Source organism: Triticum dicoccoides, chromosome 4B, assembly GCF_002162155.2.
Source record: "Triticum dicoccoides isolate Atlit2015 ecotype Zavitan chromosome 4B, WEW_v2.0, whole genome shotgun sequence".
NCBI classification, from domain to species: Eukaryota; Viridiplantae; Streptophyta; class Magnoliopsida; order Poales; family Poaceae; genus Triticum; species Triticum dicoccoides.
In genome coordinates, this window is record NC_041387.1 from 664,442,993 (window position 1) to 664,470,559 (window position 27,567).

The 27,567-nt window shown below is 42.6% G+C and overlaps 1 protein-coding gene across 1 annotated transcript; it reads left to right on the forward strand.

The window, feature by feature from the left end:
• The first annotated feature begins 19,928 nt into the window (after positions 1-19,928).
• Positions 19,929-25,171, forward strand: LOC119294255 (ABC transporter A family member 7-like). The gene is made up of 18 exons (XM_037572475.1): positions 19,929-20,063; positions 20,246-20,630; positions 20,725-20,807; positions 20,895-21,039; positions 21,567-21,692; positions 21,769-21,893; positions 21,985-22,143; positions 22,232-22,394; positions 22,476-22,601; positions 22,688-22,771; positions 22,861-23,225; positions 23,342-23,542; positions 23,638-23,747; positions 23,844-23,928; positions 24,094-24,222; positions 24,305-24,410; positions 24,485-24,573; positions 24,673-25,171. The coding sequence occupies exons 1-18, from the start codon at positions 19,989-19,991 to the stop codon at positions 24,970-24,972; spliced, it is 2,856 nt and encodes a 951-aa protein (XP_037428372.1). The 5' UTR covers positions 19,929-19,988; the 3' UTR covers positions 24,973-25,171.
• Positions 25,172-27,567: the final 2,396 nt, after the last annotated feature.

Genomic DNA, 27,567 nt, shown 5'->3' on the forward strand with positions numbered 1-27,567 from the left:
GAAGGAATCCAGATTTCACAAAAAGACCAAACACATTAAGAGACGCTTCAACTCCATCTGAGATTTGGTCAAGGAGGGAGACATAGAGATTTGCAAAATACATGCGGATCTGAATGTAGCACACCCGTTGACTAAGCCTCTTCCACGAGCAAAACATGATCAGCACCAAGACTCCATGGGTGTTCGATTTATTACTATGTAATATAGATTATTGACTCTAGTGCAAGTGAGAGACTGAAGGAAATATACCCTAGAGGCAATAATAAAGTTGTTATTTTATATTTCCTTATTCATGATAAATGTTTATTATTCATGCTAGAATTGTTTCAACTGGAAACTTGATACATGTGTGAATACAGAGACAAAACAACATGTCCCTAGTATGGCTCTACTAGACTAGTTCGTTGATCAAAGATGGTTAGGTTTCCTTGCCATGGACATGAGTTTTCATTTGATGAACGGGATCACATCATTAGTGGAATGATGTGATGGACAAGACCCATCCGTTAGCTTAGCATAATGATCGTTTAGTCTTATTGCTACTGCTTTCTTTCATGTCAAATATATATTCCTCCAACTATGAGATTATGCAACTCTCGGACACCGGAGGAATACCTTGTGTGCTATCAAACGTCACAACGTAACTGGGTGATTATAAAGATGCTCTACAGGTATCTCCGAAGGTGTTTGTTGGGTTGGCATAGATCGAGATCAGGATTTGTCACTCTGAGTATCGGAGAGGTATCTCTGGGCCCTCTCGGTAATGCACATCATATGAAGCCTTGCAAGCAATGTGACTAATGAGTTAGTTACGGGATGATGCACTACGGAACGAGTAAAGAGACTTGCCGGTAATGAGATTGAACTAGGTATGAAGATACTGACGATCGAATCTCGGACAAGTAACATACCGATGACAAAGGGAATAACGTATGTTGACATTGCGATTCGATCAATAAAGATCTTCATAAAATACGTGGGAACCAATATGAGCATCCAGGTTCTGCTATTGATTATTGATCGGAGATGTGTCTCGGTCATGTCTACATAGTTCTCGAACCTGTAGGGTCCGCACGCTTAACGTTTGATGACGATATGTATTACATTAGTTATGTGTTTTGGTGACCGAAGGTTGTTCGAAGTCCCGGATGAGATCACGGATATGACGAGGAGTCTCAAAATGGTCGAGAGGTAAAGATTGATATCTTAGAAGGTTATATTCGGACACCGAAATGGTTCCAGAGTGTTTCGGGTATTTTTTGGAGTACCGAGGGGTTACCGGAACCCCCCGGGGAAAGTAATGGGCCTTATGGGCCATAGTGGAGAGGAGAGGCAGGCCACGTGGAGGTGGCGCCCCCTCCAATGGGGAGTCCGAATTGGACTAGGGGAGGGGGCGCGGCCCCGGCCCCCTTCCTTCTCCCTCTCCATCTCCCCCTCTTTCCCCTTTCCCCTCCGTTGGAAGAAAGGGGGGGCCGACTAGGACTTGGAGTCATAGTAGGACTCCCCCCACATGGCGCGCGCCCTATGGCGGGCCTCCTCCCCTCTCCTCCTTTATATACGAGGGCGAGGGGCACATCAATTGTTTCTTAGACGTGTGTGGTGCCCCCCTCCACCGTTCACTCCTCCGGACATATTGTCGTAGTGCTTCGGCGAAGCCTTGCGTGGATCGCATCACCATCACCGTCACCACGCCATCGACTGACGGAACTCATCTACTCCTTCGTACCTCTAATGGATCAAGAGTTCGAGGGATGTCATCGAGCTGAACGTGTGCAAAACTCGGAGGTGTCGTACGTCTGACGCTTGATCGGTTGAGTCGAGAAGACGTTCAACTACATCAACCGCGTTAAGCTAACGCTTCCGCTTTCAGTCTACGAGGGTACGTGGACACACTCTCCTCGTCTCGTTGCTATGCATCTCCTAGATAGATCTCGCGTGAGCGTACAAACCTTTTTTTTTTGAAATTGCATGCTACGTTTCCCAACAATATGAACTGAATAGACTAGTTAGTTAGAACCCTAACAAACCACAACTTGTATCAAAGAGGAGTGAGCTTCCCCGCCGCGCCAAAGTTGGGACAACCCATTAGAATATATCAAAGGGGAGGGGGTGTCTTGTGTACCAATTTTCCTTTAAACAACGCCTTAAGCGCCAAAATATGAGTTGAGTCTCGGTTGTCCGTCCAGTCGTTTGATGAGGTTTCAGGGTCTGGTTGTAGATCCTCGTGAAGACTATATCTTGCTTAGAGCAAGTATAGCTTCCATCTCGTTGTAGCATTTTCTTCCCCGTCGTAACCTGGGCCAACATGTTTCATTATTTCTTCGATTGCTTGCATTGTTTACATTCGATCACTCTATAGCTGCAACTTCATTCGAATTGTTTGATTTTTCTTTTTCTTTTTTCTTTCGGTTTTCTTTGTTTCTTCCAAGTTTTCTTTGTTTCTGTTTCATCTTCTTGTTCCCTGTTTTTTTCACGAGGTATTCGTTTTTCTTTCTTTTTTACAATGATTTTTTGGTTTCTTTTTTCTTTCCCAATTGTTTTCTAGGTTTTTTTATGTTTTTTCTTTTGTTTTTCTTTTCGGATGTCTTTGTTTCTTTACGATTTTCTTGGTTTTTTGTTTTTCTTTGTTTTCTCAACGATTTCCTTGTTTCTTTCAGATTTAATTTTCTTTCTTTACCTCTTTTGTTTCTTGGTTTTGACTGATTTTTTTTCTTTTCTTTCTAACTTTGTTCATTTTTCTTTATTACTCTTTTGATTTTCTTTGCTTTTTTCTTTCTTCCATTTTCTTTGTTTTGTCTTTTTTTCTCCAACAGATGTCTACATTTTTCATACACATTTGTAAATTTTTCGTGTATATCAGGAACATTGTTTTCTACAAGTTCAACAATTTTTAATCATGATTAACATTTAAAAAAATTATGTTTGATGACTAATTGTACATACACATTGTAATTTTTTGGTATGTATCAGGTACAATTTTAATATATGTTTCAAAAACTAAATATATGATTAATATTTTTTGTAACATGATCAAAATTTTAAAAGTTTATTTTCATGTCAATTGTTTTTAACACAGATTCTAACTTTTCATATATATCAGTAAAAAATATTATACATGTTTAACATTTGTTTTGAAATAGACAATTAACATATTTTCAATTGTTTGTGTTTGAATTTGTTTTCATACACACTGTACATTTTTCGAATATACAGGAAGATTTGTTTATACACCTTTAATATTTTTTGATACACGATAAACATTTTTTAGATTTTTTTTATGTTCAATGTTTTCATGCATGTTCTACATGTTTTTTCTACATCAAGAACATTTGTTTTATGCACGTTCAACATTTTTTTAAACACATGGTCAACATTTTTTATACACATTATATGTTTTGTATATATTTTGCAATAACATGAATGTTTTCGAACTAATGAACATTTTTTATACCGATGAAGTTATTTCAAAATTTGGGAACTATTTTTAAAATTCACAATCTTATTTATTTTGTGAAAAATTAGAGAAAATTCATGAACAATATTTGAATTAATGAGCTTTTGTTCAAAATCAGGAAAAACAATCTAATACACAAACATTATTCAAAATCATGATTATGTTTTGAATATGCGAGCATTTTTTAAAATCATGAATATATTTTTGTGTTTTGCGAACATTTCATGATTTCACAAACATTTTTTAAAATCATGATTTTTTTTATGAATTCACGATCATTCTATGGACTATAATTTCTAAATTCACAATTATCTAGAAATTTGGTACTTTTTTGAAATCCTAAATTATTTGAAATGTAAAAAACAGAAAATTAAAAAGCAACGAAAATGAAATAAAAAAACTGGGGTCACCCCGCCCCTCGCATGGGCCGGCCCAATAGGGCTGGGGTGGGGTCGTGACGTCCGACACATAGGTCGCCAAATAGGAGCTGTCAAGAGACATAGTGCACAGGTTTTTTTCCTTCTAAAAAGCGTTTGGAATTTTATTCATACTCATAACAGTTATAATTACACTGATTTTGATCTAAGATTCAAAAAAATACAAGTAACTCCTATGACTAAGAATTTTAATAAAATCTTTTGGAAACATCTTGTGTGATGTATAAATCTCTGCTAGAAATACTTCAAAGGCCGACAGAGTAGTTCGTTATGTCGTGCCCGTAGATATTCCCAGCAACATCTTGTTGGGGAACGTAGCAATAATTGAAAATTTTATACGCATCACCAAGATCAATCTATGGAGATTCTAGCGACAAGAGAGGAAGAGGATGAGCATCTTCATACCCTTGAACATCGCGATGCGAAAGCGTTACAAGAATGCGGATGAGGGAGTAGTACTCGCGGCGATTCAAATCGCGGAAGATCCGATCTAACGCCGAACGGATGGCGCCTCCGCGTTCAACACACGTACAGCCCGGGGACGTCTCCTCCTTCTTGATCCAGTCAAGTGAGTCCAAACGATCCATCTGTATGGAGTTTCTTCATGCATATATACCAATAGACATGGTTCGCATGTCTCAATCTTTTCAAAAACGAGTGAGTCCAAAGATCCATCATTATGGAGCTTCTTCATGCGTTTTATACCAATATGACTCAAATGGCAGTGCCACAAGTATGTGGTACTATTATTACTATCTTATATATTTTTGGTATGAACATGTCACTACTAGGAAAAGGGATATAGATGGGATGGACACTAATGGCGGACTGTACATGTGGTGCGCCATTACTAAATACTAATGGTGCACCATGTGTTGGTGCGCCATTAGTGTGCGAATACTAATGGAGCACCACATCCCACGGTGCGCCATTAGTAATTTTTTTTGTTTTTTTCAAGACTACTAACGGCGCACCGTGGGTGTGGTGCGCCAGTACTAGTTGACATAGTAATGACGTACCACACCCACCGTGCGCCATTAATAGTTTTGAAAAAAAATAAAAAAAAATTGTTAGTAATGGCGCACCTGTGGACAGTGCACCATTACTAGTTTTAACTAGTAATGGCGCACTGTCCACACGTGCGCCATTACTAAGTTTTTTAAAAAAAATCATTTTTTTTCTTTTTTTCTTTTCAAAACTAGTAATGGCGCACCACCCCGCGGTGCGCCATTACTAACTTGGCCCAAAAGTTCCCGAATGCACCCCCCTGTGGACCGCCTTTTCAGTTTTAAAAAATAAATAAAAGAAAATGATAAAAATGTCAAAAAAATAAAAGAAAATAAGTTTCCCATCTGATATGTGGTCTAGTTGTTGGGTAAATTTACAAATATGAATTTCGACTTTATTTGCAAAATCTCTCTGGAAATTTGTAAAATGGCCTTAATTTTTGCATATGAACTCGGATTAAAAAGTTTTTTATACGAAAAATCATCTACTCGAAAAGTTACATCCGAATTTAACGGGCGAACCTTGTTAAACAATTTCAAAATCCCCCAAAACCTAACAGAAAAAAAGTTACGGGGCTTTCAAGATCTAGAGGCAAAAAATTCAAAAAAATGATTTTGAAAAAAAATCGAATTTTTTTTCCAAAAAATGATACGTAATATGACCGGGAAGTTTGAAATATTTTTCAAAATTTCATCATAGTCATGAACATGAACAAAGTCCTAGACATCAACAAGGTATAATAGGATTGATATGCTAGATATATCAACAAGTGCCTGTGAAGTGAGCTGTTGCTGGGGTTGGATAGAACTCTGAAGTTAAGCGTGCTTGGGCTGGAGTAAGGTGAGGATGGGTGACCTTTCGGGAAGTTTGACCACGGAGTGCGATTTGACCTGAGATTAAGCATATTGACCCGAGATTAAGCCATAGTCACCTGATATTAAGAAAAAAATGAAAAAAAATTGGAAAAAAATAAAAAAAATCTGAAAAAAAATTGAAAAAAAAAGTTACTAATAGCACACTTTTACGTGGTGCGCCATTAGTATAATACTAATGGCGCACCATGGGCTATACTAATGGCGCACTGCATGGTGCGCCATTAGTATACCAGATACTAATGGCGCACTAGTGATGCGCCATTATTAAAAAATACTAGTGGCGTGATAGTAATGGCGCACCGGTAGTGCGCCATTAGTAGGCAAAACTGGTGCGCCATTAGTAGGCCTTTTTCTAGTAGTGTGTGTATCACTACGACTGAGATTCAATAAACCATTCATTTTAGGTGCAAGACCATTGAAGGTATATTATATTCAAATAAATAGAGTAACCATTATTCTCCTTAAATGAATAAACGTATTGCGATAAACATAATCCAATCATTTCTATGCTCAACGCAAACACCAAATAACAATTATTTAGGTTTAACACCAATCTCGATGGTAGAGGGAGCATGCGATGCTTGATCACATCAACCTTGGAAACACTTCCAACACATATCGTCATCACACCTTTAGCTAGTCTTCGTTTATTCCATAGCTATTTTATTTCGAGTTACTAACACCTAGCAAGCGAACTGGTATCTTAATACCCTGGTGCTACTAGGAGTACTAGTAAAGTACACATTTAATATAATGTATATCCAATATACTTCTGTCAACCTTGCCAGCCTTCTCATCTACCAAGTATCAAGGGTAGTTCTGCTTCAGTGACCGTTCCCCTCATTTCAGAAGCACTTAGTCTCGGGTTTGGGTTCAACCTTGGGTTTCTTCACTAGAGCAACAACAGGTTTCCATTTCATGAAGTATCCCTTCTTGCCCTTGCCCTTCTTGAAACTAGTGGTTTTACTAACCATCAACAATTGATGCTCCTACTTGATTTCTACTTTCGCGGTATCAAACATGGCGAATTGCTCAAGGATCATCATGTCTATCCCTGATATGTTATAGTTCATCACGAAGCTCTAATAGCTTGGTGGCAGTGACTATGGAGAACCATCACTATCTCATCTGGAAGATTAACTCCCACTCGATTCAAGTGATTGTAGTACTCAGACAATCTGAGCACATGCTCAATGATTGAGCTTTTCTCCCTTAGTTTGCAGGTTAAGAAACTTGTCGGAGGTCTCATACTTCTTGAAGTGGGCACGAGCCTGAAATCCCAATTTCAGCTCTTGGAACATCTCATATGTCCTGCGACGTTTCAAAAATGTCTTTGGTGCCTCAATTCTAAACCGTTTAACATTACGCACTGAACTATCACGTATTCATCAAAACGTGTATGTCCGATGTTAGCAACATCCACAGACGACGCTCGAGGTTCAGCATACCGAGCGGTGCATTAAGGACATAAGCCTTCTGTGCAGCAATGAGGACAATCCTAAGTTTACGGACCCAGTCCGCATAATTGCTACTAACAACTTTCAACTAATTTTTTTTCTCTAGGAACATATCTAAACCAGTAGAACCAAAGCATGAGCTACGACATAATTTGCAAAGACCTTTTGACTATGTTCATAATAACTAAGTTCATCTAATCATTTAATGAACTCCCACTTAGATAGACATCCCTCTAGTCATCTAAGTGATACATGATCCGAGTCAACTAGGCCGTGTCCGATCATCACGTGAGACGGACTAGTCATCATCGATGAACATCTTCATGTTGATCGTATCTGCTATACGACTCATGTTCGACCTTTCGGTCTCTTGTATTCCAAGGCTATGTCTGTACATGCTTGGCTCGTCAAGTCAACCTAAGTGTTTTGCATGTGTAAATCTGGCTTACACCCATTGTATGCGAACGTTAGAATCTATCACACCCGATTATCACGTGGTGCTTCGAAACAACGAACCTTCGCAACGGTGCACAGTTAGGGGGAACACTTTCTTGAAATTTTATGAGGGATCATCTTATTTATGCTACCGTCGTTCTAAGCAAATAAGATGTAAAAACATGATAAACATCACATGCAATCAAATAGTGACATGATATGGCCAATATCATTTTGCTCCTTTTGATCTCCATCTTTGAGGCGCCATGATCATCATCGTCACCGGCGTGACACCATGATCTCCATCAGCATGATCTCCATCATCGTGTCTTCATGAAGTTGTCTCGCCAACTATTACTTCTACTACTATGGCTAACGGTTTAGCAATAAAGTAAAGTAATTACATGGCGTTATTCAATGACACACAGGTCATACAATAAATTACGACAACTCCTATGGCTCCTGCCGGTTGTCATACTCATCGACATGCAAGTCATGATTCCTATTACAAGAACATGATCAATCTCATACATCACATATATATCATTCATCACATCCTTTTGGCCATATCACATCACATGGCATATGCTGCAAGAACAAGTTAGACGTCCTCTAATTGTTGTTGCAAGTTTTTTCGTGGCTGCTATAGGTTTCTAGCAAGAACGTTTCTTACCTACGCCAAAACCACAACGTGACATGCCAATTTCTATTTACCCTTCATAAGGACCCTTTTCATCGAATCCGATTCGACTAAAGTGGGAGAGATAGACACCCGCTAGCCACCTTATGCAACTAGTGCATGTTAGTCGGTGGAACCTATCTCACGTAAGCTTACGTGTAAGGTCGGTCCGGGCCGCTTCATCCCACGATGCAACCGAATCAAGATAAGACTAGTAACGGCAAGTAAATTTACAAAATCGACGCCCACAACAACTTGTGTTCTAGTCGTGCATAGAATCTACGCAATAGACCTAGCTCATGATGCCACTGTTGGGGAACGTAGCAATAATTCAAAATTTTCTACGCATCACCAAGATCAATCTATGGAGATTCTAGCAACAAGAGAGGGAGAGAATGAGCATCTTCATACCCTTGAAGATCGCGATGCGGAAGCGTTACAAGAACGCGGATGAGGGAGTAGTACTCGCGGCCATTCAAATCGCGGAAGATCCGATCTAACGCCGAACGGACGGCGCCTCTGCGGTCAACACACGTACAGCCCGGGGACGTCTCCTCCTTCTTGATCCAGCAAGGGGAGAGGAGAAGTTGAGGGAGAGCTCCGGCAGCACGACGGCATGATGGTGTAGCTTGCAGTTCTCTGTCAGGGCTTCGCCAAGCACTACTGAGGAGGAGGTGGAGTTGGAGAGGGGGAGGGCTGCACCAGGGGCAATGGGTGAAGCTCCCATGCGCCTCCCCACTATCTATAGGGGTGGAGGGGATGGTTTCTTGCCCTCCAAGTCCATTGGGGCATTGGCAAAGGTGGGAGGAAAGAAATCCCATCATTTCCTTCCCCACCGATTGTTATCCCCCCTTTTTAGGGATCTTGATCTTATCCCCTCGGGATATGATCTTATTCCTTCTAAGGGGGGATCTTGGTGCGCCTTGACCAGGGGTGTGGGGCCTTGCCCCCACTACCCACGTTCATGTGGGTCCCCCCATGCAGGTGGGCCCCACTCCGGAACCTTCTAGAACCTTTTCGGTACAATACCGAAAAATCCCGAACATTTTTCGATGGCCAAAATAGGACTTCCCATATATAAATCTTTACCTCCGGACCATTCAGGAACTCCTCGTGACGTCCAGGATCTCATCCGGTACTCCGAACAACATTCGGTAACTGCACACTAATTCCCATAACAACTCTAGCGTCACCGAACCTTAAGTGTGTAGACCCTACGGGTTCGGGAATCATGCAGACATGACCGAGATATCTCTCCGGCCAATAACCAACAGCGGGATATGGATACCCATGTTGGCTCCCACATGTTCCACAATGATCTTATCGGATGAACCATGATGTCGGGGATTCAAGCAATCCCGTATGCAATTCCCTTTGTCAATCGGTACGTTACTTGCCCGAGATTCGATCGTCGGTATCCCAATACCTCGTTCAATATCGTTACCGGCAAGTCACTTTACTCGTTCCGTAATGCATGATCCTGTGACTAACTACTTAGTCACATTGAGCTCATTATGATGATGCAATACCGAGTGGGCCCAGAGATACCTCTCCGTCATACGGAGTGAAAAATCCCAGTCTCGATTCGTGCCAACCCAACAGACACTTTCGGAGATTCCTGTAGTGTACCCTTATAGCCACCCAGTTACGTTGTGACATTTGGCACACCCAAAGCATTCCTACGGTATCCGGGAGTTGCACAATCTCATGGTCTAAGGAAATGATACTTGATATTAGAAAAGCTTTAGCAAACGAACTACACGATCTTTGTGCTACGCTTAGGATTGGGTCTTGTCCATCACATCATTCTCCTAATGATGTGATCCCGCTATCAATGACATCTAATGTCCATGGTCAGGAAACCATGACCATCTATTGATCAACGAGCTAGTCAACTAGAGGCTCACTAGGGACATGTTGTGGTCTATGTATTCACACATGTATTACGGTTTCCAGTTAATACAATTTTAGCATGCACAATAGACAATTATCATGAACAAGGAAATATAATAATAACCATTTTATTATTGCCTCTAGGGCATATTTCCAACAGTCTCCCACTTGCACTAGAGTCAATAATCTAGTTCACATCACTATGTGATTGTAATCAATCCAACACCCATTGGGTTTGATCATATCTCGCTTGTGAGAGAGGTTATTAGTCAACAGGTCTGAATCTTTCAGATCTATGTGAGCTTTACAAATCTCTATGTCATCTCCTAGATGCAACTACCACGCGCTATTTGGAACTATTCCAAATAACTGCTCTACTATACGAATCCGGTTTACTACTCAGAGTCATCCAGATTAGTGTCAAAGTTTGCATCGGCGTAACCCTTTACGACGAACTCTTTTACCATCTCCATTATCGAGAAAATTCCTTAGTCCACTAGTTACTAAGGTTGAGTTTGACCGCTGTCATGTGATCCATTCCTGCATCACTCTTGTACCCCTTGACTGACTCATGGCAAGGCACACTTCAGGTGCGGTACTCATCATAGCATACTGTAGAGCCTACATCTGAAGCATAGGGGACGACCTTCGTCCTTTCTCTCTCTTCTGCCATGGTCAGGTCTTGAGTCTTCCTCAATACTCACACCTTATAACATAGCCAGGAACTCCTTCTTTGCTAATCTATTTTGAACTCCTTCAAAATCTTGTCACGGTATGTATTCATTTGAAAGTACTATTAAGCGTTTTTTATCTATCCTTATAGATCTTGATGCTCAATGTTCAAGTAGCTTAATCCAGGTTTTCCATTGAAAAACACCTTTCAAACAACCCTATATGCTTTCCAGAAATTCTACATCATTTCCGATCAACAATATGTCAACAACATATACTCATCAGAAATTTTATAGTGATCCCACTCACTTCTTTGGAAATACAAGTTTCTCATAAACTTTGTATAAACCCAAAATCTTTGGTCATCTCGTCAAAGCTTATATTCCAACTCTGAGATGCTTACTCCAGTCCTTAGAAGAATTGCTAGAGCTTTGCATACTTGTTAGCATTTTTTAGGATTTACAAAACCTTCTGGTTGTATCACATACAACCTTTCCTCAAGAAAATTGTCGAGGAAATAAAGTTTTGACGTCCTATCTGCAAGATTTCATAAATAATGCAGTAACTGCTAATATAATTCCAACAGACTCTTAGCATCGCTACGAGTGAGAAAGTCTCATCGTAGTCAACTCCTTGAACTTGTCAGAAAACATCTTAGCGACAATTCAAGCTTTCTTAATGGTGACACTTACCATCATTGTCCGTCTTCCTTCTAAAATCCATCTGTACTCAACAGCCTTACGACCATCGAGTAGTTCTTCCAAAGTCTATACTTGTTTTCATACATGGATCCTCTCTCGGATTTTATGGCCTTGACCCATTCGTCGGAATCCGGGCCCACCATCGCTTCTCCATAGCTCGTAGGTTCATTGTTGTCTAGCAACATGACCTCTAAGACAGGATTACGTACGACTCTGAAGTAGTACGCATCCTTGTCGACCTACGAGGTTCGGTAGTGACTTGATCTAAAGTTTTATGATCACTATCATCAGCTTCCACTTCAATTGGTGTAGGCGCCATAGGAAGAACTTCCTATGCCCTACTACACACTATTTGAAGTGATGGTTCAATAAACTCATCAAGTCTCCACCATCCTCCCACTCAATTCTTTCAAGATAAACTTTTCCTCAAGAAAGGACCCGTTTCTGGAAACAATCACTTTTTCTTCCGGATCTAAATTAGGAGGTATACCCAACTGCTTTTGGGTGTCCTATGAAGATGCATTTTATCTGATTTGGGTTCGAGCTTATCAGGCAAAACTTTTTACATAAGTGTCATAGCCCCAAACTTTTAAGAAATGACAGCTTAGGTTTCTCTAAACCATAGTTCATACGGTGTCATCTCAACGGAATTACATGGTGCCCTATTTAAAGTGAATGTGGTTGTCTTTAATGCCTAACCCATAAACGATAGTGGTAATTCGATAAGAGACATCATGGTATGCACCATATCCAATAGGGTGCATTTATGATGTTCGGACACGCCATCACACTATGGTGTTCCAGGCGGTATTAGTTATGAAACAATTTCCACAAGGTCTTAATTTTGTACCAAACTCGTAACTTAGATATTCATCTTTATGATCATATCATAGACATTTTATCCTCTTGTCACGATGATCTTTAACTTCACTCTGAAATTGCTTGAACCTTTCAATAATTCAGAGTCATGTTTCATCAAGTAAATATACTTAGAATCTACTCAAATCATCTGTGAAGTAAGAGCATAACGATATTCACTGCGTGCCTCAGCACTCATTGGATTGCACACATCAAATGTATTACTTCCAACAAGTTGCTCTCTTGTTTCATCTCACTGGAAAAACAAGGCCTTTCAGTCATCTTGCCCATGTGGTATGATTTGCATGTCTCAAGTGGTTCAAAATCAAGTGAGTCCAAACGATCCATCTGTATGGAGTTTCTTCATGCATATATACCAATAGAAATGGTTCGCATGTCTCAATCTTTTCAAAAACGAGTGAGTCCAAAGATCCATCATCATGGAGCTTCTTCATGCGTTTTATACCAGTATGACTCAAATGGCAGTGCCACAAGTATGTGGTACTATCATTACTATCTTATATATTTTTGGTATGAACATGTGTATCACTACGACCGAGATTCAATAAAACCATTCATTTTAGGTGCAAGACCATTGAAGGTATTATTCAAATATATAGAGTAACCATTATTCTCCTTAAATGAATAACCGTATTGCGATAAACATAATCCAATCATGTCTATGCTCAACGCAAACACAAATAACAATTATTTAGGTTTAACACCAATCTCGGTGGTAGAGGGAGCATGCGATGCTTGATCACATCAACCTTGGAAACACTTCCAACACATATCGTCATCTCACCTTTAGCTAGTCTCCGTTTATTCCGTAGCTCTTTTATTTTGAGTTACTAACACTTAGCAACCGAACCGGTATCTTAATACCCTGGTGCTACTAGGAGTACTAGTAAAGTACACATTTAATATCGTGCACATCGTCTGGTTCCTGTTGATCTTCAGTAGCATCACCGTATTTAGGGGGCACATAGTTGTCATCGTACTCTTCTTCTTCGCCGTCTTCCATCATAACCCCTATTTCTCCGTGCCTCGTCCAAACATTATAGTGTGGCATGAAACCCTTGTAAAGCAGGTGGGTGTGAAGGATTTTCCGGTCAGAGTAAGACTTCGTATTCCCACATATAGGGCATGGACAACACATAAAACCATTCTGCTTGTTTGCCTCAGCCACTTCGAGAAAATCATGCACGCCCTTAATGTACTCGGAGGTGTGTCTTGAACCGTACATCCATTGCCGGTTCATCTGCGTGCATTATATATAATTAAGTGTGTCAAAAATCATTACAGAACATCATGAATAGATAATCAAGTAACCAAATTAATAGAAGTTCATCATCACATTAAAACCAAAGTACATAGTTCTCATCTAACAACCTAAAGCTCTGCAGAGCCTCTAAATTAATTATACCATACATTGGAACTATGTAAAACATTTCAATGCGAAAACAAATGCGATCATAATCGCAACCAATGTAACAACTGATCCAATGGCATAATGATACCAAGCCTCGGTATGAATGGCATATTTTCTAATCTTTCTAATCTTCAAGCGCATTGCATCATCTTGATCTTGTGATCATCGACGACATCCGCAACATGCAATTCCAATATCATCCTCTCCTCCTCAATTTTTCTTATTTTTTTCTTCAACAAATTGTTTTCTTCTTCAACTAAATTTAACCTCTCGACAATAGGGTCGGTTGGAATTTCCGGTTCCACAACCTCCTAGATAAATAAAATCTATGTCACGTTGGTCGGCATAATTGTCATAAACAATAAATGAACCAATAGTTATGACAAGATAATATATACCACATCCGGATCATAGATAGGACGAGGGCCGACGGGGGCGGATACCAAAACCATCGACTATATAAGATGCAATAATAAAAGTAAGAAAATTATACAAGTATCCATATAAACATACAAGTAAGAATTTTTTTTCCTTTCAGAAAGAAGATAAGAACAAGAGGCTCACCACGGTGGTGCCGGCGACGAGATCGGCGCGGGCGATCGACGGCGGTGAAGACGGGGACGGGACATGACGGACCGCTAAACCTAGACAAATATTGAGGAAAATGGAGCTTGGAGGTCGGGCTTGGAGAGGAGAAAGCTTAAGTAGTGTGGCTCGGGCATTCCATCGAACACCTCGTGTGCATAGGAGGTGAGCTAGAGCACCACAAAGCTCTCCCCTCGCCGGTGAGGAAAAATAGAGCAGTGGGAGTGCTCTACTCGCAGGCGAGGGGTATATATAGGCAACTCATTGGTCCCGGTTCGTCCCATGAACCGGGACTAAAGGGCAGCCTTTGGTCCCGGTTCATGCCACCAACTGGGACCAATGGTGGTGGGCCAGGAGCGAGGCCCATTGGTCCCGGTTCGTCCCACCAACCGGGACCAAAAGGTCCAGACGAACCGGGACCAATGGCCCACGTGGCCCGGCCGGCCCCCGGGGCTCACGAACCGGGTCCAATGCCCCCATGGGTCCCGGTTTTGGATTGAACCGGGACTAATGGGCTGACCTGGCCTGGACCATTGCCCCCTTTTCGACTAGTGGTACCGGTTCGTGGCATGGACCGGTAAAAGAGTTTTTTAGTTGATTCTTTCTGCAACTGTTTTTAGTCTCACCTTGCCAAGCGAGAGGCACTCGCAGCGGTTTATAAGCCCTGAGTGTAGAGACGATGAAGGGAGAAGCGCAGTGCTCACCCGCACGTTGGCCTGAAGCTAAGCAACATGCAAGGTGAGCATTGCGCCTCTCTTTTATTTTGGCATGGTATCATCATTTCATCCACATAGCATATGCAAGAAAGTTGAGAGGGTTACGGCAAAAACTGGATGCACTTCGTGTACAAAACGGATAATCTCTTTCAAAGTATCAGGATTTCATACGGAAACTTGTCTGTTACAACATGCATTTCAAATGAACTACAAAAAGGTTGAAAGTTGGCATGGTATCATCGTAATAGTTGTGGAGAAAGTCTTCACTTTTTCTTTGCTTGTGTCCTTTCCTTATTGTGTCGTAACCATGGATAATCTTCATCATTTATCAGGATGCTTGGGTCAGCCTTGACTTTGGAGGGAGGAATTTCATGAAACTTTTCATAATCTTCGGACATGTCTGTCTTGCCCTCCACTCCCACGATGTCCCTTTTTCCAGAAAGAACTATGTGGCACTTTGGCTCATCATATGATGTATTCGCTTCCTTATTTTTATCTTTTTCTCGGTTTGGTAGACATGTCCTTCACATAGATAACCTGTGCCACATCATTGGCTAGGATGAACGGTTCGTCAGTGTACCCAAGATTGTTCAGATCCACTGTTGTCATTCCGTACTGTGGGTCTACCTGTACCCCACCTCCTGACAGATTGACCCATTTGCACTTAGACAAAGGGACCTTAAAATCTACTCCGTAGTCAAGTTCCCATATGTCCACTATGCAATCATAATATGTGTCTTTTCCCCTCTCGGTGGCTGCATCAAAGCGGACACCGCTGTTTTGGTTGGTGCTCTTTTGATCTTGGGCGATCGTGTAAAATGTATTCCCATTTATCTCGTATCCTTTCCAAATCGTAACAGTCGAAGATGGTCCCCTGGACAACGAGTACAGCTCATCACAAACAGTGTTTTCATCTCTGAGACGTGTTTCCAACCAACTGCTGAAAGTCCTGATGTGTTCACATGTAATCCAGTCATCGCACTGCTTCGGGTGTTTGGAGCGCAGACTGTTCTTGTGTTCATCGACATAAGGGGTCACCAAGGTAGGTAGAGTTATGTAGAACTGTGCACTGTGCTTGAGACCAAGAATATACGTCCCTGCATATTATTGTCTCCCCTCCAAGCGTTCCTTTTCCAGTCAGTCTTCCCTCATACCGCGATTTAGGGAGACCTATCTTCTTAAGGTCAGGAATGAAGTCAACACAAAACCCAATGACATCCTCTGTTTGATGGCCCATGGAGATGCTTCCTTCTGGCCTAGCGTGGTTACGAACATATTTCTTTAGGACTCCCATGAACCTCTCAAAGGGGTACATATTGTGTAGAAATATGGGGCCCAGAATGACAATCTCGTCAACTAGATGAACTAGGACATGCTTCATGATATTGAAGAAGGATGGTTGGAACACCAGCTCGAAATTGACAAGACATTGCACCACATCACTCGTTAGCCTTGGCATGATTTCTGGATCGATCACCTTCTGAGAGATTGCATTGAGGAATGCACATAGCTTCACAATGGCTAATCAGACGTTTTCCGGTAGAAGCCCCCTCAATGCAACCGGAAATAGTTGCGTCATAATCACGTGGCAGTCATGAGACTTTATATTCTGAAACTTTTTCTCTGCCATATTTATTATTCCCTTTATATTCGATGAGAAGCCAGTCGGGACCTTCATACTAAGCAAGGTTGCAGGTCCTCCCATGCCTCAGCTGTATCTTTTGTATTCCCATACATGCCCAAGAAGCCTAGCAGGTTGACGCAAAGGTTCTTCGTCACGTGCATCACGTCGATCGAAGAGCGGACCTCTAGGTCTTTCCAGTAGGGTAGGTCCCAAAATATAGATTTCTTCTTCCACATGGGTGCGTGTCCCCCAGCGTCACTCGGAACAGCTAGTCCGCCGGGACCCTTTCCAAAGATTACGTGTAAATCATTGACCATAGCAAGTACGTGATCACCGGTATGCATGGCGGGCTTGTTCCGGTGATCTGCCTCGCCTTTGAAATGCTTGCCTTTCTTTCGACATTGATGGTTGGTCGGAAGAAATCGACGATGGCCCAGGTACACATTCTTCCTGCAGCTTCCCAGGTATATACTTTCGGTGTGCTAAACAGTGTGTGCATGCGTGGTATCCCTTGTTTGTTTGTCCTGAAAGGTTACTGAGAGCGGGCCAATCGTTGATGGTTACAAACAGCAACGCGTGCAAGTTAAATTCCTCTTGTTTGTGCTCATCCCACGCACGTACACCGTTTTCATTCCACAGCTGTAAAAGTTCTTCAACTAATGGTCTTAGGTACACATCAATTTCGTTGACGGGTTGCTTAGGGCCTTGGATGAGAACTGGCATCATAATGAACTTCCGCTTCATGCACATCTAAGGAGGAAGGTTATACATACATAGAGTCACGAGCCAGGTACTGTGATTGCTGCTCTGCTCCCCGAAAAGATTAATGTCATCCGTGCTTAAACCAAACCATACGTTCCTTGGGTCACGTGCAAACTCATCCCAGTACTCTCTCTCGATTTTCCTCCACTGCGACCCGTCAGCGGGTGCCCTCGACTTCCCGTCTTTCTTACGGTCCTCACTGTGCCATCGCATCAACTTGGCATGCTCTTTGTTTCTGAACAGTCGTTTCAACCGTGGTATTATAGGAGCATACCACATCACCTTCGCAGGAACTCTCTTCCTACGGGGCTCGCCGTCAACATCACCAGGGTCATCTCGTCTGATCTTATACCGCAATGCACCGCATACCGGGCATGCGTTCAAATCCTCGTACGCACCGCGGTAGAGGATGCAGTCATTAAGCATGCATGTATCTTCTGCACCTCCAATCCTAGAGGGCATACGACCTTCTTTGTTGCGTACGTACTGCCAGGCAATTCATTATCCTTTGGAAGCTTCTTATTCAATATTTTCAGTAGCTCAGCATTCTCTGCCTTCCACTGCAGCAATTCCAGTACGGTACCCAGCTTTGTGTTGCCATCTTCACAATTGGGGTACAACTTTTTTTTTGTGATCCTCTAACATGCGGTCGAACTTCAGCTTCTCCTTTTGACTTTCACATTGCGTCCTTGCATCGACAATGACCCGGCGGAGATCATCATCGGGCACATCGTCTGGTTTCTCTTGATCTTCAGCAGCTTCCCCTGTTGCAGCATCATCGGGCACATCGTCTGGTTCCTCTTGATCTTCAGTAGCTCCCCCCGTTCAAGCATCACCGTATTCAGGGGGGCACATAGTTGTCATCGTCCTCTTCTTCTTCGCCGTCTTCCATCATATCCCCTATTTCTCCGTTCCTCGTCCAAACATTATAGTGTAGCATGAAACCCTTGTAAAGCAGGTGGGTGTGAAGGATTTTCCGGTCAGAGTAAGACTTCGTATTCCCACATTTACTGCATGGACAACACATAAAACCATTCTGCTTGTTTGCCTCAACAACTTCGAGAAAAATATGCACGCCCTTAATGTACTCGAAGGTGTGTCTCTCACCATACATCCATTGCCGGTTCATCTGCGTGCATTACATATAATTATGTGTGTCAAAATTAAGAAAATCAGACAAATATCTATCTAAAGTAAGAAAATCAGAGAAGTATCATAAAGAAGATAAGAACAAGAGGCTCACCACGGTGGTGCCGGCGACGAGATCGGCGGGGGCGATCAACGGCGGTGAAAACATGGACGGGGCGTGACGGACCCCTAAATCTAGACAAATCTCGAAAAAAATGGAGCTCCTAGGTCGAGCTTCGAGAGGAGAAAGCTTAACTAGCGTGGCTCGGGCATTTCATCGAACACCTCATGTGCATAGGAGGTGAACTAGAGCACCCAAATGCCCTCTCCTCGCCGGATTGAAAAAACAGAGCACTGTGGAGTGCCCTGCCATGGCGGTGGGTATATATAGGCAAGTTATTTATCCCGGTTCGTGGCATGAACCGGGACTAAAGCCACCCCTTCTGTCCCGGTTCATGCCACGAACCGGGACCAATGGTTGTGGGCCAGCAGCGAGGACCATTGGTCCCGGTTCGTGGCTCGAACCGGGACAAATAGTTCTACACGAACCGGGACCAATGCCCACGAGGCCCCGGCCGGCCCGCTGGGCTCACGAACCGGGTCTAATACCCCCCATTGGTCCCGGTTCTTGAAGAACCGGGACTAATGGGCTGGCCAGGGCCAAACGGTAGCCCTGTTTTCTACTAGTGGTAGTGTCCGTGGCGGCCGCAGCCCATTGTCACGACGATGAAGCCGACACGTCCGCGGGCGCTACCAGTAGCGAGAGGAAGAGTACAATATGGGAGGCCACTGGCGCATGGGTCCCACGAAGGCCACTACTCTTTCACAAAGGGCTTGGTTGAAATATATCGAAAAATGTAATGCATGTTCTCCCGTTTAAACGAAAATCATCCGCTTTTGTGTAAATTTTATCCAAATTTGAATCAAATTCGTTCGGTCCGTTTAAATTTATATTTTTTTTTTTAATTTTTGTTAAATTTCGTTTGAAATGTCTATGAACATTTGCGGCTACAGTTAGATGACCGGCTCCGGCATTAGTGATCACAAGTGTTCCCACAGGTCCGCGGACGAGATGCCCCTGAACACTCGGTACAAGTACATGGCTCCCACGTGGGTTGTGAGCAACTTGGCAAGTCAAAACAATAGCCGACGACTTTAGCTCCATGTTACAGAATTGCACCCGATCCGCTGTGTGAAGCAGAGTTGGCGGGAGGCGGAACCCAACCCAAGCTCGGAGACAGCCGAGCTCCGCCTTCTCCTCCGTCTCCAGCAATGGATGGCTCGAGGGGCCCCGCCGGCTTCGCCACGCAGGCCAACGCCCTCCTCCGCAAGAACCTCTGCTTCCAGGTCCGTCCGTCCGTCCGTCCACGAGATTCTTCTCTTCGCCCTCTTCTTCTTCTTGCTCTGTTTCTTGATCTGCTCGCCGTCGTCGGTGCGGCTGCGCATCCATTCCATGAATGCGCTCCCTTCCCACGGCAAGAAGAAGAGCGACATTTGATCTGCCGTCTTGATTGCTAATGCTCTTACAGAAGCGGAACGTGAAGACGAACGTCTGCATCACCGTCTTCCCGATCCTCCTCTGCGTGCTGCTGGTGGTGATGCAGGGCATCATCAACCGCGAGATCGGCAAGCCCGAGTACCGCTGCGGCTGCGCGTGCGTCGACACGGCCGCCGACGGGAGCTGCCGGAGGACCGAGTGCGGCGTGCAGTACTCCACGCAGGACCAGGTGGCCACCTGCCCGGTCCCCAGCCCGCCGCGGTGGCCGGCCGTGCTCCAGCTGCCCCCGCCCGAGTCCCGGGCCGTCAGGACCGCCTCCCAGCCGCTCCACGGTTTGCCTGGCCCGGCTTGCCGGCACACCCGCTCTTGCCCCGCCGCGTTCCTCGTCACCGGAGGCAACCGCTCGCTGGCCCAAAGTATGTATTATCTCTAAATCATGGTACATTAGCTAGGTATAGTAGATGACATGTTTGTGCATCTTAATGTTCGTGCTTTGGAATGGAACGGCAGGTCTTTCGGGTCAACTCTTCCCTGCTCTGTCCTCGCCTTTGAATTTCTCCGACTATCTACACACGCTCTCCAAGATTGTTTCTGTGAGTTTCTTTAAAACCTATTTGCGCACCTAGCTGATTTTGCAGTTGTTAATGTACGGAGTTTTTTTTTGGATCTGTTTGTCTAAGGGCTCCGAAGCGCCGGCGTCGTTTAGACAGTTTTTAGAACCATCGTTTACTCCAGGGAATACTCTGTATATTGTTCAACCTCGGTGTAGGCCCAATTTCTTGCAAACAGTTTCAGTCAATGCTGGGACGAAACCCCTTAAACTCAGTAAGTAGCATTCTTCCTCTGTTGAAATCCTCATTGTCTACTTCGATTACCAATTACTACTTCATGTTTGACAACATTCAGTAAGTAGCATTTTATAGATGAAGCTATTGCGAAGAATTACTACTTCGGTTACTAATTCATGTTTGTAAGCTTTAATTTTCTTAACAATAGCATGCTTGACAACATTCATAATATTGGGCCTTCTACAGTGGTAATGTTAGTGTGTGCTTCATCTTCAGCTTTGTTGTTTGTCGGTCTTATCTTAATATTTAGAAATGAAGGAACCAATCAGCTGATCAGGTCTCCTCAAATGTTTAGATGGGACTGGAATTTGAACTATTTCTCTGAAACAAGAGGATGTACGTTAATATATGTTAGCAGGAAATTTTCCTTTTGTTACTGAAATCCTGGACACTTTCTGAGAATATGCAATATACTGGAGGCTGTTTTTTCATACGTTCTGTGCTCCTGGTATACCTAATTGCCTACTAATATTTCTATTTCCCAATGCTCTTTTGGATGTCCAGATGTAGACTGCATTCAAGGCTTATCATTATGGCGTGAAAGCGCATCAGTTATCAATGACGAACTATTTAAGGGTTATAGGCAACAAAGGGAAAGTGGAGGAGGGAAGGCGAATGAATTTGCTGCAGGTATCCACTGATCTAGTTCAGTGAAGTGTAAGAATCATTTGCTTTTATTCGGTGTATAACTTGTTCTTCTTCACAGGTTACGACTTCTTGAGTACAAATACAGATAGTCTTGATATTACTATTTGGTTCAACTCTACATATAACAACAATACCGGAGTTTTTGAAATGGCATTATTACGAGTACCACGCTTGGTTAACATGGTATGTGCTCTTAACTACTGGGTGACTTCATGTTAAGTGAACTTCATTTGTATTTCAGCTATCATTTTGAGGTGTGCTGTTTTTCATATAGGTGTCCAACGCATACATCAAGTTTCTCAGAGGAAGTGGAGCAGAAATGCTGCTTGAATATGTTAAAGATATGCCAAAAGTAGGATCAGAACTTAAACTTGACCTGTCTTCTCTTCTTGGTGCGCTATTCTTCACATGGATCATAGAACTACTCTTTCCAGTGAGTATGAGGCACAACCTTTTGTAAGAAAGTTCACAAAAATGGATAAAGTGAATGAGTTGGTAACTTGGTATAATACTTTTTACAGGTTATACTAACATATCTCGTGTATGAGAAGCAACAAAAGCTGAAAATTATGATGAAGATGCATGGTTTGAAGTCCGGTCCTTACTGGATGATAACTTATACTTACTTCTTTGCTCTATCAGCTCTCTATATGATACTATTTGTCACTTTTGGCTCATTGATAGGTAATTATTTCGAAAATCATCAAGAAATTGCATGTATTTTACATAAATTGACTCTCCTTGAAATGGTTTTATTCTGCACAGGTCTGGGTTTCTTTACAACAAATGACTACGGCATTCAGATTGTTTTCTACTTCATCTACATAAATCTGCAGATTGCTCTAGCATTTTTCGCAGCATCGTTCTTTTCTTCTGTCAAAATAGCCACAGGTCCGTCACTAAGATTAGTTATATCGAAAGTGAGTAAGTTGTGCTTATAATACATATGTGACTGATTTGAAATTACGGTGCTGCAGTGGTTGGTTACATCTATGTATTTGGTTCTGGTTTACTAGGGGCATTTCTTCTGCGCTTTTTTATCCAGGATAATAGTTTCCCGAGTAAGTTACTTTCTCATTTATGTATGTTTTACAACTAACTAATTTTAGATCAAAAGCTTGACAAGTTTTATTGTTCCACATAATTAAAGAGGGTTGGATAGTGGTGATGGAGATTATCCCTGGATTTTCACTTTACAGAGGGTTATACGAGCTTGGTCAATATGCATTCACTGGAACTGCAATGGGAACCGATGGTATGACGTGGACTAGCTTGAGTGACCCTGTCAATGGAATGCGTACTGTATTGATTATCATGGCTGTTGAATGGGCAATACTTCTCCCATTGGCATTTTATTTGGATCAAGTCTCATTACTGGGTGGTGGACTCCGAAAAAGGTTTTTAATCTTGTTGAAATGCTTTAAGAAGCGAGCTGCATCATTCCGGATGTATAGCTTTGGTCGGATAGGATCTAAAGTAATAGTTGAAATGGAGAACCCCGACGCGACTCAGGAAGTAAGTTATATACTCCCTTGCGTATTTATGAAAGATACAGATACCTATTCTTCTTTATAGAAGAAGACCCTGACAACATATGTGTTTATTGATAATCCATTTGTTATTATGTTCAGAGAGAGGCCGTTGAGCAGCTTCTGCTGGAACCCAATGCAAATTATGCTATTATATGTGATAACCTAAAGAAGGTTTACCATGGAAGGGATGGAAATCCTGACAAGCTTGCAGTTCGTGGGTTGTCTCTTGCCCTCCCGAAAGGTCAATGTTTTGGAATGCTTGGCCCGAATGGGGCTGGGAAAACATCCTTCATTAGTATGGTATGGTGGCAAGAAATATAGTACATTTCATTTTTCGACAAAGTTAACCAACATATTCATTCCTTGCGGATATATTTTCAATTTTTCCTCTGCAGATGATTGGGCTCGTTCCACCTACGTCTGGCACTGCTTATGTCCATGGAATGGATATACGTACTGATATGAACGAAATATACACAAATATGGGTGTCTGCCCACAACATGAGTAGGGCCTTTATCTTAAATTAATCTGATGTTTTTGTTGTTGTATAGCTGTCCTGCACACTATGCTGCCCGAATGCTAATGCTTTTTGAAATATAGCTTACTTTGGGAAACATTGACGGGAAAAGAGCATCTATTGTTCTATGGAAGACTAAAAAATCTTAAAGGCGCTGAATTGCTGAAGGTATAGTTCTGCAATTTTTGTGTGTTTGCACCAGTATCTATTATTGTTTACCTGATTGTGAAACACAGTGCTATATGTTCACTGGTTCTGCCATTTAGCAACAATTGGATCATAATATGCATGAATGGATCAGTATTTGAAATGTAAAACATTTTGTCCTGTCAGGCAACTGATGATTCTCTGAAGAGTGTTAACCTATTCCGTGGTGGTGTCGGTGATAAGCAAGTGGGGAAGTACAGTGGGGGCATGAAACGGAGGCTTAGTGTCGCAATCTCCTTAATTGGAGACCCCAAGGTACTGACCTGATTGCTGTTATTTTTTGATGTAGAAAATATTATGGAACCTTCAACTGATATTTGCATACACATAATTTTAGGTTGTCTTCATGGATGAGCCGAGCACTGGACTAGATCCAGCATCAAGAAATAGCCTGTGGAGTGTTGTGAAGGAAGCGAAGAAAAACCGTGCCATCATTCTTACAAGTATTCTACTTCCCTAATCTTCTCTTGATTGCTTCCATAGATACATTGTGAATTATCATGCCTGTTTTTGACAGCACATTCAATGGAAGAGGCAGAGGTACTATGTGATAGACTCAGTATTTTTGTTGATGGTGGTTTCCAATGCATTGGAAATCCAAAAGAGGTAAATTACTTATTCACTTGTATGGCATACATAAGTACATTTTTTGTACAGTCCTACTTAATTGAACATTTACCAATTTTTTCGCTCCAATGTTCTCAGCTAAAAGCAAGATATGGGGGTACCTATGTGCTCACAGTCACAACATCTCCGGAACATGAGCAGGAGGTTGAACAGTTGGTTCACCGTTTGTCGCCAAATGCAAACAGGATATATCACATATCTGGAACACAGAAATTTGAGCTGCCAAAGCAGGAGGTGAAGATAGCAAGCGTTTTCCATGAAGTCGAGACTGCAAAGTGCCGTTTTAGCATTCACGCTTGGGGCCTCGCTGACACCACCTTGGAAGATGTCTTCATCAAGGTTGCCCAGGGAGCACAAGCCTTTGGTGTGAATGTGTAACTAGTATATCTGATTTATAGGCTATTGTCCTTTCCATTTGTGATAAATATATGGTGTATAATTCTTGTTTGAACTCGCTGTAACTTTTGTTTATTATAATACTTGAGTTGTAAATTAGTATTGTAAAGTTGTATATCTCAAATTGACTTCAGATTTTGCAAATACAATGTACCATATCTTATATCTCAAATTGACTTGTGAACTAAAAAACCACTTGATTTTAAACCTTGAACTATTGGAACAATCAATTTATCTGTGGTTTCACGGATGTTTTTAGTTGAGGTCTTGCAACATTTTTTTTAGAAACATGCACAAGAAGCGTCCAACTTTAAATTAACAGAGCCATCAGCCGGCCAGGGATTACACAAGGCCACAAAGAAGTAGTCGGTAGAAAGATACATGGAGTTGATAGAGCAGCTTACAAGGCAGCACAGACAGGAAGCTAAAGAAAACAAAGAGAACGAACATCTTGCAAATGTGGATGCCCGCAACACTCAAAGACCTAAAACGACTAAATAGAAGCTGCATCCATGATCAGCCGACAGTCACAAAAAGACAATGACGACACCGATCCACCGGGATGAGGGAACACAGCTCCTTCCTTCTCTAATTCTGAAGAGGGACCCTACCCTCTCGTCCAGACTCGAAGGATGTCGAACCGTCGGTAAGAAGAGGAACTCAGCCAAGGCTAGGCCAGCAGCTGGTTACAAGACCACTTGGAGACAGCACAGGACAAAACATGGAGGCACGAGGCACAGTGATGCACCATGGTGACCGTGCGGGGTCGCATGCTCCACCATAGCCAAATGCCAGTGACATAGAGGCTTGTAGACACTGGATCTAACATCCTGTGGTGTGAAGCTATGGGCTGACGAATGGGGACAGAACAGAATGCATAGGTGTTGGAATATTGCAGGCGGTTCTACTACGAAACAACTTCAATACATCCCAGCCTCAATCTCTTTTAAATTCCAACTCCCTCCACTAATTACTATAGACGGTTTCAACTTTGCAACCGCCTCGACCACATAAATCACCACTGTTGCTGGATTATAGTCGGCTTTGTAACTTTGGGACATAGCCGCTTTTGGGGCCGTTTCTAATGCCCGTTTTTCTACTAGTGAAGGTTTTGGGGGGGTATCTCAGTGCGACGGATCAACACTATTCATATACATCCACGACTTCAACTACTTCCTCGATCTCCCCACCAATGCTTTGCTTGACAAGCTCGACATCTTGAACAAGAAGGCTGATGAAGCCTCTATGTTGTCGCAACTTTTTCTTTTCCTATCGAAGGGGATGATATGTTCATCCCTTACTTATTGTTTCATATGTTAGCCGTACTTGTTGTTATCATATATTTGCATGTTCCATGCTTAGTACGTGCTCATATGCTTAACTATCAGTATGAGGTTAAGATTGTTGGCAATGTCATCATGATTTATTTATGGATTAAAATAAAAAATTGCTATATTCAACAAATGCATCGTTACTTGAAATTTTTATATCATATTAAAGTAATGCATTGAGGTTACATTAGTTCCGCCTCCACACCTGTTTGCGCATGTGCACCTTCGGCAACGCCGACATTAGCTTCAACATTTATTCCTCTACCCATCTAGCCTAATGCAGGTGTCGGGTGTCGATAATTGAAAGAATATGATACTCATCATTTGGTTGTGCCAAACAATCGAAGTACAAAGAATTTGATTTATATACTTATTCATGTTGAACTTCATTCATTGTTGACAACATGGTCGAGGATATTTTTTTCTCAGCATGGCGCTGACTGGCCGACGATTGAACCTCGGTGGCTAGGAGGTGATAATCGTTTATGGCCTGGTTGATCACGAGGTCGGCATTGTTCTTGACAGAATTGCAGAAGAAGGTTGATCGGTGCTGCACTCTGGTGCTTGTGGCTGGGGATTTTGATCTTATTAGGCATCAGATGTTGGGAATCGTTGCATGGAAAACAAAAAAAAATTATATGCACACGCAATGATCTATCCATGGAGATGCATAGCAATGAGGGGGGGGGGGGTGTAAGCGGAAGCGTTTAACAATGCGGTTGATGTAGTCGAACTTCTTCTAGTTCCGACCGATCAAGTACCGAACGTATGGCACCTCCGAGTTCTGCACATGTTCAGCTCGGTGAAGTCCCTCGCCTTGTTGATCCAGCAAGATTTCGAGGTAGTAGATGAGTTCTGTCAGCATGATGGTATGGTGACGGTGATGGTGAAGTGATCTCCGCAGGGCTTCACCTAAGAACTACGAAAATATGACTGGGGATGTAAACGGTGGAGGGGGGCGCCGCACATGGCTAGGCAATTGTCTGGTGTGTGCTAGGGCGCCCCCCACATATATACAGGTGGGAGGGAGAGGTGAGGCAGCTAGGAGGCGCCCAAGTAGGCCGAATCCTACTTGGGGTCTCCCCATGGCCGGCGCCCCCCTGCCTTATTTGCCGGAGGGGGAAGGAAAGAGGAGGGAGGAGGGAAGGAAGGGGGAGGCCGAATCCCCCCCTTTCCTTATTTGCCGGAGGGGGAAGGAAAGAGGAGGGAGGAGGGAAGGAAGGGGGAGGCCGAATCCCCCCCTTTC

Bases quoted from the DNA above. Each gene is read 5' to 3' on its own strand.
- LOC119294255 (XM_037572475.1), top strand. From the start codon at position 19,989: ATGGATGGCTCGAGGGGCCCCGCCGGCTTCGCCACGCAGGCCAACGCC. The intron at 22,144-22,231 runs GTGAGTATGAGG...TACTTTTTACAG, and splicing joins TCATAGAACTACTCTTTCCA to GTTATACTAACATATCTCGT. The intron at 22,772-22,860 runs GTAAGTTACTTT...ACATAATTAAAG, and splicing joins CCAGGATAATAGTTTCCCGA to AGGGTTGGATAGTGGTGATG.